The 17,843-nt window shown below is 40.1% G+C and overlaps 1 protein-coding gene across 1 annotated transcript; it reads right to left on the reverse strand.

The window, feature by feature from the left end:
• Nucleotides 1-423: 423 nt before the first annotated feature.
• On the reverse strand, nucleotides 424-9,387 carry prdm12b (PR domain containing 12b). Its single transcript, XM_044026582.1, has 6 exons — nucleotides 8,851-9,387; nucleotides 7,505-7,570; nucleotides 6,824-6,948; nucleotides 4,941-5,096; nucleotides 4,084-4,198; nucleotides 424-3,641 (listed from the first exon to the last, which is right to left on the reverse strand). Exons 1-6 carry the CDS (start codon nucleotides 9,110-9,112, stop codon nucleotides 3,169-3,171), a joined length of 1,197 nt encoding a protein of 398 aa, XP_043882517.1. The 5' UTR covers nucleotides 9,113-9,387; the 3' UTR covers nucleotides 424-3,168.
• Nucleotides 9,388-17,843: the final 8,456 nt, after the last annotated feature.

Raw genomic sequence — 17,843 nt, forward strand, 5'->3', positions numbered from 1 at the left:
ATAAGGTTTATATTTTCCTTCATTTGGAGGTCACTGAAGGACACAGAATACTAAGACATATGACAACATATGTTTTTTTGCTTTTTTTGTCTTTCCATGCACTCTTTATGCATGATAATACAGGCGATGGAAAGTACAGGGGATCCTTGAATGTGTGACACATATACATATCACATATATGATAAATGATACTTTATTATGGTGTGATAGGCTCAAATACAATGTCCTTTATAGAAGTCAACAAAGCACACTTCATATACTGATACACATGTCATATATGACCTTGTACATATACATATATAGAGATAAAGTGACAGCTGGAATACATTCTGGGCATAAAGCACATTTCATGTAAATATTTACATCATTTTCTTGAACAGTTTGGCACTTATTTACATCAAGTGAAAAGGAACAGCTGTCAGCTACAGGGACTCATCACTGCTTTATTTTAATTCTGATTAGTTTCTGATTATTTCACAACATATTTATACATAAATCTAATGTCATGCAGGAAAGATTACCAGTTACAAAGATTAGAAATTTAGATTCAACATTTTCTGAGCTGACAATGATTTTAACCCAGTTTGGGTCTCAACCATAATTTTAAGAAATACCGACATGAATTAGGACTATTAATAATTATTATATATTTAAATTTTAGGCTATTTTTATAAGAAGTGCTTCTTCAGAGAAACCTGCTGACTTCCATTTCAACACTGTAAGGACTCCTGCTAACATGTTAGCATCCAAATAACAATCTGAAGCATCTGAAGTTTTGTAAGATGATTATTTTTTTCCATCTTTCCAAAACATATGTTTTGAATATTTGGTGTTTAACACCATGATGATTTGCCACTGTAATTTCTGAATGTGCTGTCCGAGCTGCTGTATGTTGGAACCTGTTATCATATTTGCATGGGAACCAATTCACCACTAACTCCTCGGTGCTCTTTGTGTGTCTGGAAATACCACATCAGGGTTTACTGTTCCATACCGTACCGTACTGAGCTGAACTGCACTACACTGCGGTGTAGTGCAGGTGTAAACATAAATGTAATTCCCCCTCTGCTGTAAGTGCAGATCTTTCAATGCCTTAAATCAGGGGTCTCAAACTCAAACGATCTGGGGGCCACGGAGTGTCTAATTTGTTCAGTGAGTCCAACCATTTGAGAAAAAGACTTCAAAATAATAATAATATTTATGATGATATTTCACATCATTTTCAAAATAAAAGTGTTTGTTTTGATATGGAACAATAAATAGTTCTCAATATAAGCTTATTGATGATGCAAATTGAATCTATTAATAACAATAATAACAACAATAATAATGATAAAAATCATACAGAAATCTTATAACTTGGGAGGGAAGAGGAGGGTCCAGGAGGAACGAAGATACAATTGTGTATTCTACGAGGAACTCTTTCATTGAGTAGCGTCATGTATACATATCGCACCTCCTCATGTGATATGGTGAGAGTAAATGTTCAATCATAATTACTGTACTTAAATAACAGGTACCTGCTTTATTACAAACGTGAAAATATTGGCCAGATTGGGATGTGGGTTTATAGATTTAATTAACTTAGCACACACACACCCATCCAACAATTAAAACTCCAATAATTATACTACATCTATGAAAGTTCTTTTTAAATATGTTGGTTCTTAAATAAGTTATTCTGTGTGACATTTAAACCAGTCCATTTGACAGCTATACGGCTGTATAAAGCTATACAGCGTGAAGGATCGAGGAGACGTGAAGGAAATGAGAAGAACCCATAGGTTCCACTGAAGGAGCCTCAGCATTGTGACTATTGTGCTTCCTAGTTTTTCAACACACCCATTACACTTGTAACAGAAGACCGTTAGCATGCAAACTAAAGCGCATCACCATCACACATACATGGCGTATGCTGACATGAACATCTGGAATCACAGGACAACACTGTCTAATCATGCTGTTATATGAAACATCGTCTCCATGGAAACATTCATTATATTCAGAGACTTTAACCAATGTTTTTGTGTCTGCATGCATATAACATACCTCCCCGCATGGTTTGAGGTCCACAGTCACTATTTGTTATCACTGATGCAGTGTTCGAATGATGTCACTTGTCATTTGTCGCCTGCTTGTTTGGCGTCTTCTCTGTAAATTATAACCCAGGAATCAAAAATCCAACGGTGACCAAATGAAATTAAATGGAACTTTCTTGATAATTTAACCTTCATAAGAACAAAATCCAGGGAGGAAATGTTGCTCATGAAAAACTTATTTGAACACTTGAAAATCTCTTTTCTGGTTAAATATAATGCCAGTGTGTTTTAACCATGAACAACTTTGTATTGATAATCTGTCAAATTCATGCATCAGTAAACCTTATAATCTCAGTCGTACTCTTAATTAATTTAATTAAGATGGACTAAATTAGATGCTAGTTAGCAAACCTAGCTATAACGCTAACATTATCCGACTGAAGTTTTATGGAAACTAGATCAAACTTAACTCAGTGTGACAGCATTACCAGTTCCAACCTCTGAGGCAACTGGAATGCATTGTAACACGTGATATATATAGAGCAGATATATCATTTATTTTTAATTTGATTTTCATGTTTGAAATCACCAAAGGTCACTGATAGGAGTGTGATTATTCTCAGAAAGGTCAGCGCTGTGTCTGTGTCACTGTCAGTAAACAAGGTAAACTGATCTGACTCTGGTTTAAAGCTAGGGTAGGCATATTCTCTATAAGACTTGAATTGATCGTTGAGTCTCATCTCCAGCAGCCTTACCACTGACGGAGCATGTACATACAGTACTAGCAGAAGAGCCAGTAGGAGTGCGCGCTCTCTCTCTTTCAGACTCTCTTCCAGTTTCTTTCACAGAAGATGGAAACAGCCTGAACAGGAGGTGGAAAAGTCTAGTTCTCTCAGATCAGATTGTTTGTATCATGCATAAAGGTTCATATGGCATTATTGATCCCTCATGACAAAAACATGTAGCCCATCCTAGCTTTAAGAGTTTCAATTTTGTGGTCATTTAGTCGTGATACTGACGACAGGTCCAGGTGGCCAATCAGATCTGAAGGCGACCAGGTTCCTGTGTCATTAAGCTCACATTTAAATTAAAGTTACAGTCTGTCTGTCTGTCTGTCTCCTGCCCCCAATCACAGAACCATGGCTGGTATATGATGAACCAGTGATGCCGGGTGAGGCATGGTGGTCAGCTGTGGTGGATGAGGAGGAGGTGAGTGAGCTGAATGCACTCCTCCTCCACCTCCCACCACCACCACACCTCCCCCCTGGTTCCCAGGATCTCCTGAGGGCCGGTGTCTGGCACTCTTCTGGTGTGCCCGTAGGCCGGCCAGCTGCGAGTATGCCGACTGGCAGACGTGACACTTGTAGGGCCGCTCGCCGGTGTGCAGTCGGACATGGTTCCGTAGAGTGGACGACTGGCTGAAGCGGCGGTTACAGAATCGGCAGACGAACGGTTTGTCAAGCGTGTGGATGCGCATGTGGGAGCGCAGGTTGCTGCGGGAGTTGAAGCCGCGGTGGCAGATAACACATCGCATGCGGCCCAGGGAGGAGGATGCAGACGAGGACGAGGAAGAAGAGGAGCCTTCACAGGTCTGGAACTCATCTGTCAAGAGGAGGAGCACAGGGTTACATGGTCAATTCAAACTATGATCTTATTTTTAAATGAGGACTTTGTTTTCACTCTACACAAACTTTTTCTCATGTGGACTTTGATTTTGTTCACTTTTACCTTCTGACAAAATAATCTCACCTCAAGGTAGTTTTACTCGCTGTTCTAGAACTTCTCTTGAAATGAAACAGCAAACATATTCTTAACATCTGTTTGACTTTGTGTCCCTGGTGGCAGTGACAGTGTGTCTCCATGTCTCAGGGCGGTTCTCAGCATAGAAGGTGCACACAGAGCAGTCAGCACGGACTATTTGTTAGTGCCGCATGAATCTTGTCTCAGTCTTCTCTAAACGTTAGGCAAGAGCCAATGAGACATCAGTCTCTATCTCTGTTTATGTTTCACACGTGCTTACAGATCAAGAATAAACAATCATTACCAGTCTTGGTCTTCTTGGTCTGGTCTTCATCTCCTCCAGGAATCCCAGGGATTCCCAGGAAGGTGTTGTGGGAGTTTCCGTACCAGACGAGCAGCTCCTGGTCCGGAGGGATCGTCTGGCAAAGAGAAAGACAAAGGTTAAAGATCTGTTGACCTCATAATCACCAAGCTTCAGGAAATGTCCTTCAACCAAGACAACAAACTTACTGTCAATCTATAACTGATAATCTGAATGTCTATTTGAATATAGCTGGATTTTATTTGCCATCCATGTGCCAGGAGAGGGTAACACAGACATCACATTAAATCATATAATCTCTTCATCCTCCACTGATGATTTCATGTGTTCATTGTAATTAGAGGGAAATCAGTCCACTAATTCATATATATACAGTATATATATGTATATATATATATATATATATATATATTTACTTACTTATATTTACTTGAATTCTTAACTCATTTATCTTCATTTATCGTTTTCCTGAAAATAATTTTCACTATTTTTGTCTCTGACTTGTCTTAATATTCTGAACACATTTTGAATTGGATTTCATATTTGCCTGATTTTATTTTGCTGCCTTGTATTGTAATAATAATAATAACAATACATTTATTATTATTATTATTATTATAAGATTATATTATTATTATTATTACTATAAGAAGAAGAAGAAGAATAGGTACAATTTGTTGATTATATTTCTCCATTGGATTGTTATTTCAGTTTAGCATAATTAGACCTTGGAATTTCTACTTTTACTTTGGATAAGGATCTGAACTTCTTTCTAAACAACACGGTCTGCGGTTACTAATGGAATAGGCTGGTGGTGAAAAGGTGATGCATTAACTGACCTCCACTGCTTTGTAGAAGATGCTGCTGCCGATCTGAACCACCTCCAGGTTCTGTTCCTGCTCATTCCTTGCACATTTGATGTACGTCATCCAGCTCCTCTGGTCCTCCTGACTGGCATCGATGAAATACCTGACAGTCCCGTCCTCATTAAACACCTGAGGACAAGAAAAAAAGATGTAATTCCAGTTCCTATTACATTATGTCTGTCTACGCCTGCTAACTAACACTCAATACTGGCAATAAACAATCCCTTCAGATTGTCTGCAAGTTATTTGTAATGTTTTACACCACATTTAAAGTTGCTTTACTTAATTATTGCTTCTTTTCTTTTTCTTTTACCTACACAGTCATTATTTTGCCATGTCAACAAATAACCTGCATACTAGCAATCTAGCTGATTAGATAAGACTAGTTACCACCATTTGTGCAAGCTAATGAATTATTAGTTACTGTTACTACATATGTAGCTATATAGCACACTAGCCCAATGGCAAACAATTCCAGTTACTTGGCTGGTGGTTAGTTATGTGTCACTTAAACATGCAGTTAGTTGTGTACCATGTAGCCATGTTGGCAGTTTAGTCATTTAATTAGTAGCAAGCAGCTAGTCAGACATTAAACACATGTCTAATTGGCTAATTGTTTTCTTATCTAGTTGGAGCTATGTCGCTCACTTTTCAGTGCGACAGTGAGTGGGCGAGAGCCCTGAAAACTGACGATAATATACGATAATATACGAACTATACTTTCATATAATTCTGGGGAACCGCTTTGCTCATGTCGTTCATGTTTGGGGGGTCGTGGTGTCGAGGTTAATGTAAACAAAAGCTGTGTTGTTTCTGTGAAGTCACTTGGACTGATAAGGGAAGGGGAATTTACAGCAGACACTGACTGGACCGTGAAGCCAGAGACCTGTATCTGTAAAAATACAGGTTACAAATGGATTTGGATCTGTATGAAATCACCAGTGCAGGGTGGAGCAGTGATTGGGTCTTCTGCCTTCGTTGTGCACAGCAGACATCTTTGCTTACCTTGTTTGTGGTGTGAATGCGAACAGCTTCATTCAGAATAAAGTACGTGAAGCTAAACCTAGTAGAATGTGTGTTTGCTTTTCAACTGCCTGTTTTAAAAGTCTAATTAAACTACAAGTGGATGAAAGAGAATCTGTAGATGAGTCCAGACGAGAGGCAGGAAGATAAGCATTTAATATATATATATATATATATATATATATATATATATATGTATATACATATATATATATATATATATATATATATATATATATATATATACTATTCATTAATATAACTCTGAGAGAAAGACATAAAGGCAGCTCTCAGGTAAGATGATGACACATCACATGCCTATTACATGTAAGAAAGCTCCATATGAACGCTGTGATAATATAAATAACTAAAAGAATAAGATCGATAAAAGAAATTGTCTGTTGTCTGTTTTTTTCCCTGTGTGATCATGTGAGAAGCTGCTGAGAAAATGTCATTAACAGTAAATTAACAGTAAAAGATGGAGTAACGATGGACCAGCAAGAACGTAAACAACAACTCAGTTAGCCCCAAACATGGCCGACACGCCCATGATGCAATGCGGTGTACACGATACCGTTCCCTATTGTGACCTGCCAAAAGTCTGCCATGAAAATTACCCTTAATCCGGCTATGGGTTAGGATTAGGGCTATAAGCAGTCAGTGGAACAGAAAGTTATTTACAAGTTGTCAGCATGTTCACTAGCTATTAGTCAGTTTGCCAGTCAGTTGTAATGGGTAGTTAGAGTATTATTATGCACTTATTAGTTTGTAAACTGAAAACAATTAAAAACATGAAGTCTCCTGTATATAAATAGAAAAGCATTAATATTCACCTCCCACATGAGATTGTTGTTCTTGTACAGGTCAACATGCTCAGGTGAGATGAGGCGTCCAGTAAATGGTCCCATCTCTGTTCCTGCTTTAATCCAAGTTTTAGAGAAAATACCCAAACCTTCACCTGTACATCGAGAATGCAACAAATAAAACAACACAGTAGTGTTAGTGAAGGAAGAATTACGCTCGCTGCTCACATATCTGTGCATTCAACAACATACAAGTATAAAAAATACAGGACTACATATATATATATAATGTAATATATCCGTATGTCAGGTTGACGCTATTGAATGTTTGACACTAAATCTGCTCCTATAATGTTTGTATTGTAGGACAGTTATTCTTTAAAATGTATCAGTGGAATTATTGTATAATTCACATGTATCCATTTATGTGCAACAGGTGTACACTGTGTTTCAGAGGAAATGTCCAATATTTAAAGTCAGAGTTTGGATGACATTTACTCTTTCGATGTGTAGAAGTGTGGGGTGTTATTGAATTGCTGAATTATTCAGTGTATATAGAACATAGTTTGGTGGCATCTTATACAATTAATAACATGGCGCTATTATGAGCTCAAGTTAAAGCAGTTAATTTGAAGTGAAAACAAGCAGATTTATTTTTAAATGTGATTTATCATTGTCATGCTCTATAAAATCAGAAAGAAAATATGTTACCTGGGACTGAGCTCTGGGCGATGATCACCTCACTGGGTAAAACCAGACTGGACAACTTCTGCACCTCTGCTCACAAACACAGAGATGATGCTTTAGCTTATTCGATTTGTCTTCTTTTTTGCCCTCATTATATTCTATTCAGATTCACAGTGAAAAAAGTGCAGCACTTTTTTTGAAAACAGAACATGCAAGTTAACACACACATGGACTGAAATCGAAATTCATGACCAGTTAGAGGAGAGGTGTGAGGGATTTTCTTACTAGAATAACAAAATAAACAAATAAACAGAGTGAAATAACAGTAACAAATGAAGAGAAAGAAGGAAAAGGGAAAAAAAACTCTCTTTTCTCCTTTATGTCACAACCGTTTTCACGCTCCGGACCCAAGCGTGAAACGGGCTTTGACATGAATGAGAAAAGAGATTTTAATGGAGATAAAAAGGTGCAGGGGATAATCCGAATTAAATACCAGAGAAGAAGAAAAGCAAAAACTCATAAATGCCACGAGGAGAGGGCGAGCCAAGTTCACATTCCTGCGCAGCGAAGTCAACGGCAAAAAGAAATCCGTTTTTTAAATTAAACGGGCGCGTGGGGAACCTGGGTTCGAACTGTCGCCGCATTCTCTGAAATTGTTTGGAACGAATTTTATCAAAAAACAAATCGAATTTTACATCAAAAATGAGTTATTATTTAAATGTGAGAAAAGCACATGAGCATTGATCATTGATTGATAGATCAACTCACGATCGCTTCATTAATTAATGAAATTAATTTGATTATATTAAATATATATCAATTATATTGATGATTCAGTTTAAATTGGTTTTGTTGCGTCTCGGTGGCGGCGCGTATGTGGTGGAACTTTCCGATTTAACAATGTTCCAACTGTTTGATCAGTTATTGATATATCTGACAATTAAATGAAACCTGGTTATTACAACATTTTACACATTAAAAAGTTAAATTCGTTTTCTACAACAGGTTATGCAGCGAGTGTGTAAATTGATAATATGAGAAACATGATTTGCTGTTTTAATTGTGTTTAAATCAGGTACACTTTGGTTCAGTCTGCACAAATAATCAAATCCAACAATTAACAGAAACATCTATGAAAATGGCGGAAGGAAAACAGATGACATTAAAAAAAAGATTTTATAAATTAAGGGTTATGAAATTAATCCGTTGTTGCCGATAACAGTGATGCTTACAAAAGTCAATCTTTTAATTAACGCACTCGTTAGATAAGAATGATGATCGTGATAATGCGGTTTTACATGACTTTGCTGAATTTATCAGACAATAAATAATAAACTGTCATTTCTGGCGGATGAGATGTTGTAACTCACCTCCAGAAAAGGACTGCGCGAGCACCTCGGCGGTGAACGCGGTCTTGGGGCTCGCGCTCGGGGCGGTGCGTTCCTCGTGCTGCAGGTGCGGCTGCTGCTGCTGATGGTGGTGCTGATGCTGCTCGCCCAGCACGTGCCTCCAGCGACCGTACAGGAAGCTGTGCAGGATGTCCGAGGTGATGATGTCGGCCAGGGAAAGCGGCTGCTGCGGCTTGAAGCCCGGCTTCAGGGCCAGCGAGGTGCCGGGCAACACGGAGCCCATGGCGGGAGGAGGCTGCGGAGGAGGCCGGTGTAAGAGGAGCGGAGGAGAAGAGTCCTCCGAAAAATGATTTCAAATCAAAAATCCTTAAGGATAAAATAATCAAAACGAGTGTTTCCTGTTATCTTCTTTTATCAAAAATAAAGTTCATTAAGTTAATGTTTCTTATTTGTTTAAGAAGAAACATTAAATGTGACAATAAAAAGGTAAATGTTAATAAATTGTGTCGATACAAGTTAAGAGGAGTGAGACAAATAAACCTGCTGCTGGTCACAGAGTTTCTGTAATGAGCTGTCATCACCTCTCCCAACATTTCTATAAGAGAGGGGGTGAGGAGGGGGAGACAGGGGGAGGGGATCTATATAGACTGTCTGTAATGAGCTGTTATCACCTCCTCCAACATTTCTATAAAGAGAGGGTGAGGGGGTGAGGAGGAGGAGGAGGAGGAGAGAAGAGAGAGACCGCTACGTGCTGTTGGCGCCGGTCTGAGCTCGTGACTCAAAGGAAACACTCAATTAGGACTTAATGAGAAAACAACAACATAACCGACCTGAGAACAGCAGTTGGAGACCTGACCCCGCCCCCTACATAGGGGGAGCAAAGACCCACGTCTGTGATTTAAATAATCACTGACTGACATGTTAGAGACCTGTTTCAGGTCTCAGGTGCACGTGGACCTGGTCTCCTTACAGGAAATATCGTATCTGTCCAGGTCTGACTCAGCAAACGATTTTCCCTGCAGTCAGACAAACTGGACTATCAGGTCAGGCCTCTCTGATATGAAACTTCACCCAAGTTTGTGCAGCGACAAAATGCAAGAAAAACAAAAAAGCAGCTGTGTATCAGTGCTGACACCATCACAGTGTTACCATGCTGTGACATTACTAATGCTGCAGTAAATGCATCACTGCAAAGTCAGTGAATATGCACATTACCTGTATTATCACTATGGTGCACGTCTACATTATATTATCAGTGTTACATACTTTATATTCATGCAGTGGCATAATCACTGCATTGATCCAATAACCTGTGCGGTTCTTCAGCCTGAGGATGTTCATCACACCTGTGGAGATACGTCTCAATCAGTCACCACCTTGTCCTCCTGCAGTGATAGTCTCAGGTTTGCTTCTGGTCCTGGTCTCCAAAGGAGGAACCCATTTATGTCCTGCAGCATCAGAACACGTGTGTGTGAATGTGTCACGAGGATCACCACACACACCTGTGTTCACTTCAAGTCTGTGCATCACAGATCTGATCTGATTTTGTTATTCTTTCGTAATAAAAGGTGACTTTAATTGGAGCAGCGCTGGAATGTGAGGAGAAGGAGGAGGAGAGCAGCGCTGGATGTGAGGAGAAGGAGGAGGAGGAGGAGGAGGAGGAGGAGGTGCAGCAGCAGCAGCAGCAGTGTGAGTGACAGAGCAGGAAAACAGATTACGGGACAGATTATCAAGACAATAGTTGCCTCTATCACCCCAAAACCTCCACCACCACCGCCCGTCCTCCTCCTCCTCCTCCTCACCCCCACCCCTCCTGTCGTCTCTCTACAGGATTATTATTCTCTCTTTCACTCTGATCTGTATTTATGAGCTTTTAAACATTTATTGTCGACACTCGTGAGGCAACACGCACACACACACACACACACACACACCGAGAGAGAGAGACAGACAGTGAGAGAGAGACAGACAGTGAGAGAGAGAGTTGAAATAACTATATGAAATATGATTCTCACGTTTACGAACCTGTTAAAATAAACTGAAAGAAAGAAAGAATGAATATCTACATAGTTATTTTTGTGTTATTTGCTTATGTTTTATTTCTTTTTAATTGGCAAATGTCACGTTTCACCTGTACTAATGTGATAAATACATTAAATAAAATATACATGGAGAGCGTAATAAAGGGAATCTGTTGAATTTCTTTATTTCTTATTTTTTTTAAAAAATAACATCTATATATTGAATTCCAAATATATTTCTGTATTTTTCCTCGGTAAAGGTTTACTTTACTTTCCCCCAGTCTCGGCTACAGAAGCTCAGAGCGGCTCGATGGTCCCTGCAGGCGGCTCTTAGCTGCGTTCTCCCGCCGCCGGGTTTCCCGGAGCTCCGTACGTAACAGGTCCATGGCTGCGCGCTTTTGTCCCGAGACAGAAAAGAGAAAGAAAGGGGAGAAAATCCGGGAATAATGGCACATTTTCAAATGTTTTTTCAATTGATTTGACTCAATGAAGGTGGAGTTTTTTTTTTCTTTCTTCCTTTCTTTCTTTATGAAGAGAGTTTGGCTGCAGCCGCTATACGCACGCGGGCCGAGCGGGAGTTTATTAATGGAGAGCTAGGTTTTTATTGAAGGAGGATACGCTTTAATGAGCTTTTTACAACAAAAAGCCCCCAGTGAGTGTGTCTCGGAGTCCTCTCCGCCTTTATACCCTCTCTGCGCAGCCAATAAGAAACCACTTTGGCCCCGAAAAGACGACGGGAAATCGTCAGGCGGAGGGAGCGGCAGGTGACTGGCACGCGTAAAGACAAGAGGAGAAAGAGTTCGGTGGATGATCCGAGGATGGAGATGAGGTGAAAGCACAAGTGTGAAGGGGGTGGTGGTGGGAATGAGCCCAAATGGCTCACTAATATTGTTCCGCTAACGCGATTAAGCGCTGCACCGCGGCCTCATTAGTATTCATGCGGGCCGGGCAGACGCTAATAATCCTCCTTTAAAAGGCCTTTAATAATCATCAGCTGCCCGGGAATCAAAATCAAACGCTCCGTATTCTCCTCCTCATTGTTGTTATTCAAGGTTTTTATTTTCAGCAGCTTTCTCACCGCTCTTCATCATCATCATCATCTTCTTCTTCATCAGCTCCATAATGTTCAGCCTCACGTTTTTATAAACGTTATTTTATATCGAGTTATTATAAGAGTTAAGACTCTGATTTGTTTTTAATGGAAAATAGCGTTTTGATTTACTTTACCAGACATGTTTAGTATTTCCACTGACATTTACAGAAACTAAACTGTACATGTGTGAGAGAGGTTTAAGGAGACACAGGTGGTTTATTCTAAAACACGTGATACATTTCTTTTATCTTTATTATTAAAGATATGATGTGTGTGGATTTATATTATTGCTATCATGAGCTATTGTTCAATGCTGTATGGTGTGGCTGCTGACCAGTGGTTCATGAGCAACCACATTCAAGTTCAAGCAAAACTATTTTGCTATTTAGTTTATTCCAAAAAAAGGAAGAAGCAGATTGTCTGTGCTTTTCCGGAACAGAAACCTGAATATTAGATACAAACAGGTTCTGTGTACATGGTTTGAATTGTAAATATATATGTCTTTAAATCAGACTGTGAATAAAACCAGAACAGAAGTTTTAAATTATATTTGAATTAAACTTAGCACAAAAAGTATGTGTTTGATCAATTATTTCTTTGTTATAACAATGCTTATACTGTTGGAAAGCCTGTTTATTTCCTTATTAAATGGTGCCACATTTGTGAAAAACTTGAGCACATATGGGAACATATGACCAGATCACCAGTTCCAGAGATATGATCGTGTTGGATCACTGCAATAAAAGAGGGAGCCATGGGAACTCACAGGCAATGGATTCTGCTTATGTAGTGATCACTTCATATCAGATACAGAATCTAATGCTAACTAACTTCCATGTTGTGTTTATTTTACATTACTCTTATTCTGATGTCTAAGTGTCTAAGTTGAATATTTTTACGGTTTCTGCAGGTTTGGTATAACATCCACTCCAGCTGTTTCCATACTTGTGAAAAGCAAGGTGGGGCATTGTGATGGTCAGTTATATTCAATCTGTCAATTTCTGTGATATATTGTTTGACATCCGTGGATCTAAAGTGCACAGTGAACTCTGACAGCTTGAAACCAGCACTGGCGCCATTCATTTTTGTAGAACCTTTTCCTGCCACTATGGCGGAGGCTGAGACAAAGAGGCAATCTGGGTGAAGGTGGTGAGTATAGTGTCCTTCATGCATGCAGGCACGACTGAGAGTAATGGCCTTTTTCCACTATGGGCTCGCCTGGGCTCGCCTCGCCTCGGCACAGTTTAGGTTGCATCTCCAGGGTCTCCAGCAGGGTTTGTGATGCCGGTCGCGATCAGCAGTGCTGTTGCTAAATACACCAGACTCCTCTGTTTAATACTGAGATTTTAGACATTACCCTGGTAATTGTTGGTGATTAACCCAATTTATTAGGATAAATCTTTTTAACTGAGCTACAGTTCAGCACTGTTCAGCTTGATGCTTGTGTCGGACGTCTCGGACGTCTCTTCCTGTGACCAATCAGTGACCAGCAGTCTGGCAACGTGACACAGTATCTCACCAGAGCAGGTACTAAAAAAAGTACCTGGTTACCAGGTTCTATGCTCGTGGAAAAGCAAATGCAACTGTATTCCCAGCTTGGACGCTGTTCAGTTTCAGAGTGGAGCAGTTCAGTATAGTATGTATTTTTTGCATTTCTGAATTGTACCAAAATAACTGGCCCCAACCATTCCATTTTTCAATACCCTTCCCTTGGTGTACCAGAGCAATGATACTGTAAGGGTGGAGCTAGACCCACAACAGCTGATTGGGGGCCAGAAAAGCGTCACTCCGACTATTCTCTACAAAGCTTGACAAACAGCCACAAACTGAGCAGGGAAAAAAAGAGTTGATGGATGTCCTCCGTTGTTGTCCATTGTGTCGTATTCAAGGTCACTATTCACCTGACCGAGGGCTTTACTGTACCATGATGAAAACAAGGCGTCACAGACCTCATACAAGTTGCTGTCTGTGGAGTGGTGGTGTCGTCCTCATTCTCCATAAGTCTGAGGTAGCATTGCCCTCGGCATCTTCCCCCAGCTTTATTTTGGGGAACTCCTGGAAGAGTGGAGGTCAGTCCAGGTCCTCTTCATCCATCAAGTTCAGCAAGCTTGCAGTGTGGGAAGTCTTGAACACGGTGGTGTCTCTCCTTTCCAAAACAGCGAAAGCATGACTGTAAATATTCCAGCACAGACACTAGACAGTCAAATCGTGTTTATGTTTTTGAGCTCAAAAGGTGGTACAATGTCCAAATGCAGCTCTTAGATAAAGATTCTCAGCAGTGCCAGTGTTTTTGGACTGTATTTTACAGTGGTGGACATGACTGTCTTTGCTTTGGTAACACTAACAACTCTTGCTACTAATTTGGTCATGACAGTCACCACACTGCATCAAAGCAATGTGTAAGTGCAGTGTAAGGGGGCAGAGGTCGGGAAGGTGAGCTGTTCACGAACCATGTCATGTAATCATCTTGTTCTGTTGCTTTCATTCAGAACTGTAAACGGTAAATGGTTTGTATTTATTTAGCACCTTTCTAGTATTGATGACCATTCAAAGCTGCTGGACACTACAGTTGTGCTATTCACCCACTCATCTTTCATCTTTCATACCATTCACACACTGAATGGGTCAGTGGAGAATCAGGAGCAACGTGGGATTAAGTGTCTTGCCCAAGGACACATCAGAAAGTAGACAGTGATACAGTTGTTGTGTATCTGCTCCTGGTCTCCCTCTCTCTTCTGTCTCTACCTCATCTCCCTCTTGTCCTTTCTCTCCCCCCTTTATGCCCCCACCTCTCCTCTGTCCCCCATGTTTCCTTTCACCCCAACCGGTCGAGGCAGATGACCGCACATCTCTGAGCCTGGTTCTGTCAGAGATTTCTTCCTGTTAAGAGGGAGTTTTTTCTCTCCACTGATGCCTAGTGTTTGCTCATTGTGTGAACTGTTGGGGTTCTCTGCTCTCCTTGATGTTCTCTGTGTACAGTGTTTGAGATAATACAAATAAAATTGCATGGCATGGCATGGCATGGCATGGCATGGCATGGCATGGCATGGCATTGAATTGAATTGAATTGAATTGAATTGAATTGAATTGAATTGAATTGAATTGAATTGAATTGAATTGAATTGAATTGAATTGAATTGAACTGAACTGAACTGAACTGAACTGAACTGAACTGAACTGAACTGAACTGAAGTTGTGCGTCCGGAGCCTCACTCGGCAGCAGGTGAGACTGCAGGTTGTCCTTGTAGTAGAGCTTTGTCTGACAGACTCAATGCATACTTTTACACCCACAGTGAATAAGAATAAGATAGAGCAGCGTGATAAAGATCATTAGTCATGTATGTTAGGGCTGTACACTTAGTTTTGGCCTTAAAGTGTGGTTGATTCAGACAGACAGACAGACAGACAGACAGTTTATTGCCCCCTGTTGGTCCCTGAGCTTCATAGGAAACATTTGGACTCGATCCCAATCACCATTACTTTAATGTTTAATCATGGCTGACACACACACACACACACAGTTCAACTGTACTTACAGAGCTCTTTCCTGTACTTTATGACCACCAGCACTCTGATCTACACCACACACACACACACACACACACACACACACACACACCCTGCCAGTAATAGTGCAGCCTTCGGTTCTTGTTCTCCATCAGTCATCATCTGTGTCCATTATTTCTCTCTCATCTAGTGTATCCTCCTCTCCTCATCCATCTCTTTCAAAACAAAAGTCCTTCTTTCTCTTTGTGAGACTGTTTTGTTCTCATCATATTTGGATTATGTCAAAGTAAAAGTTTTTTTTTTACTTTTTGATTTCATTGTCCCCTGTGCAATAATTATAACAACCTCAATGTGCAGGGAATAAATAAAACTGAACAGTATGTTCCAATGGAGCAATAATATACATCTAGTTTTACTTGCCTCAGAACAGTCTTGTGGTTCAGGTAATGATTCAATACATTCCAAATGATTGAATTGAATTATTCATTGAATGTGGTGTCAACTTGGTGTCAGGAAACAGCCTCTTTAGATACAAACGCTTGCTCTCACTGAAAACAGCTGCTGGTCCATTACTGCCTCATTTGGTAAGGCTGGATACTCTCCCCCCTTTTTCCTTTCACCCCAACCAGTCGAGGCAGATGGCTGCACATCTTTGAGTCTGGTTCTGTCAGAGACTTTGCTCATTGTGTGAACTGTTGGGTATCTCTTCTCTATAATATTGTAAAGGTTTTCTGCCTTACTATGTACACAGCCTTTAGTTAATGCATGTTGTGATTTAGTGCTATTTATAATCAAATTGAATTGAATTACTTACAATAGGCAAATCCAAAAAAAGAATTTCAAACTGAGGTCCCAAAATATAGTTTTTCCTAATGTGGCAGAAGTGGATTCTTGTGTATGGTGATGTAAAACCCCCTATTTAGTATATGGACTTTGGTGCAGGGAGTGAGCAGTTTACAAAGTGACATTAACATCAGTCAAACAAAGGGTTGTCTAACAGTAAGTCATCACAGACATCACAGACTGACTGACTGACCGTGTGTAATTCATTCATTTTTGTTTCCCAGCCTTCATGGTGCAGTCAGCGGTGACACATGGTTGTCCACTGACTGTCTCACTTACACTGACAAGTGACAAAAACATTCCATACTTTACTGCCCAATTTGTTTGCATAGAGATAACATGTTGATCAGCTGAGATCAGGTCTTTATGCTAAGCTAGGCTAACAAGGTGCTGAATGTTGCTTTACATTAATGTGCAGACATGAGAGTGGGACCAGGTCTGACAGCTTGTCTTCCTCTCATCCATACCACCCATTCTCAGAGCTGCTTCATCGATCCCTGGAGGACAGGAGGTGTGTGTGAGAGAGAGAGAGAGTGTGTGTGTATACTGTATGTGTGATTACATTAATGTCTTAATGACAGATGACATCACAGACCATCTGTCTTCCCCGTGGGAACATGAATAAATGATAAAACCCCACTTTTCATGTCAGGACATGAAGTGATGCTGTGATGACAGCTCAGTCCATCTGAACACAAACTGGTCTTACTACAGTTGTGAGGACAGACCCCTAAACCCCAACACTTAACCTAGCTCTATCTAACCTTCTGGGGCGTTGCAATAGGGAAAGCAAAGCAGCCACTTGCCTGGGGCCCCAAGCTGAGAAGGGGCCCCCAAAAATGGCTGATTACATTATATTACATTTAGTCCACAGCAGTGACAATTTTGAGATAACCTCATATGCTGCAGTCAGCTATATTCAATCAACTAAAACAATAACATGCTCCAACGACATGAGTCTGTTGCAAAGCTGCTAAATTTCATGATTGACTTACTAAATTCAAAACTAGACAGTGGTGGATGAGATTGCGCCAAGTAGAATAATCCATTTTTGCCAAGGAGTTCATTTGTAGCTGCAGAAAATGAGTTGTATGTCTATGTAATGCCAACAACAAGGATCAGTGGATTAGCCTCTGATTAAATTATACCAAAGTCCTGTGTGATGCCTGTGCTGACCTTTGAAGACCAGTTATCACAACGATGATTTCAAACTAATTCCAATCAACCACAATTGTGTGGTTGATTAGCATCTTTATATTTTACAAACCTGCATCCAGTCCAAGTTTTTAGAACCGTTGGTAGGTGTTGTTGACGACCTGATATTAAAACTATTAAATTAAGCTGGGTTGCAAACAATCACGACTATAAAATCTTCACTGTCCAAAAGAAATCCTTAAATGCACCGAGGTATGTGGTAAAGCTCCTGAACTGAACTCACTTTCCAGAGTGTTTGCTCAGTCGAGGTATTTCTCTTCTTTTCCTTTTTATTAGTCACTGATCATCATCTCCATCCATTTCTTCCTGTGATGTTTTTCTCCTGGCTGGTATCA

This window comes from Solea senegalensis, linkage group LG5 (genome assembly GCF_019176455.1).
Source record: "Solea senegalensis isolate Sse05_10M linkage group LG5, IFAPA_SoseM_1, whole genome shotgun sequence".
NCBI classification, from domain to species: domain Eukaryota; kingdom Metazoa; phylum Chordata; class Actinopteri; order Pleuronectiformes; family Soleidae; genus Solea; species Solea senegalensis.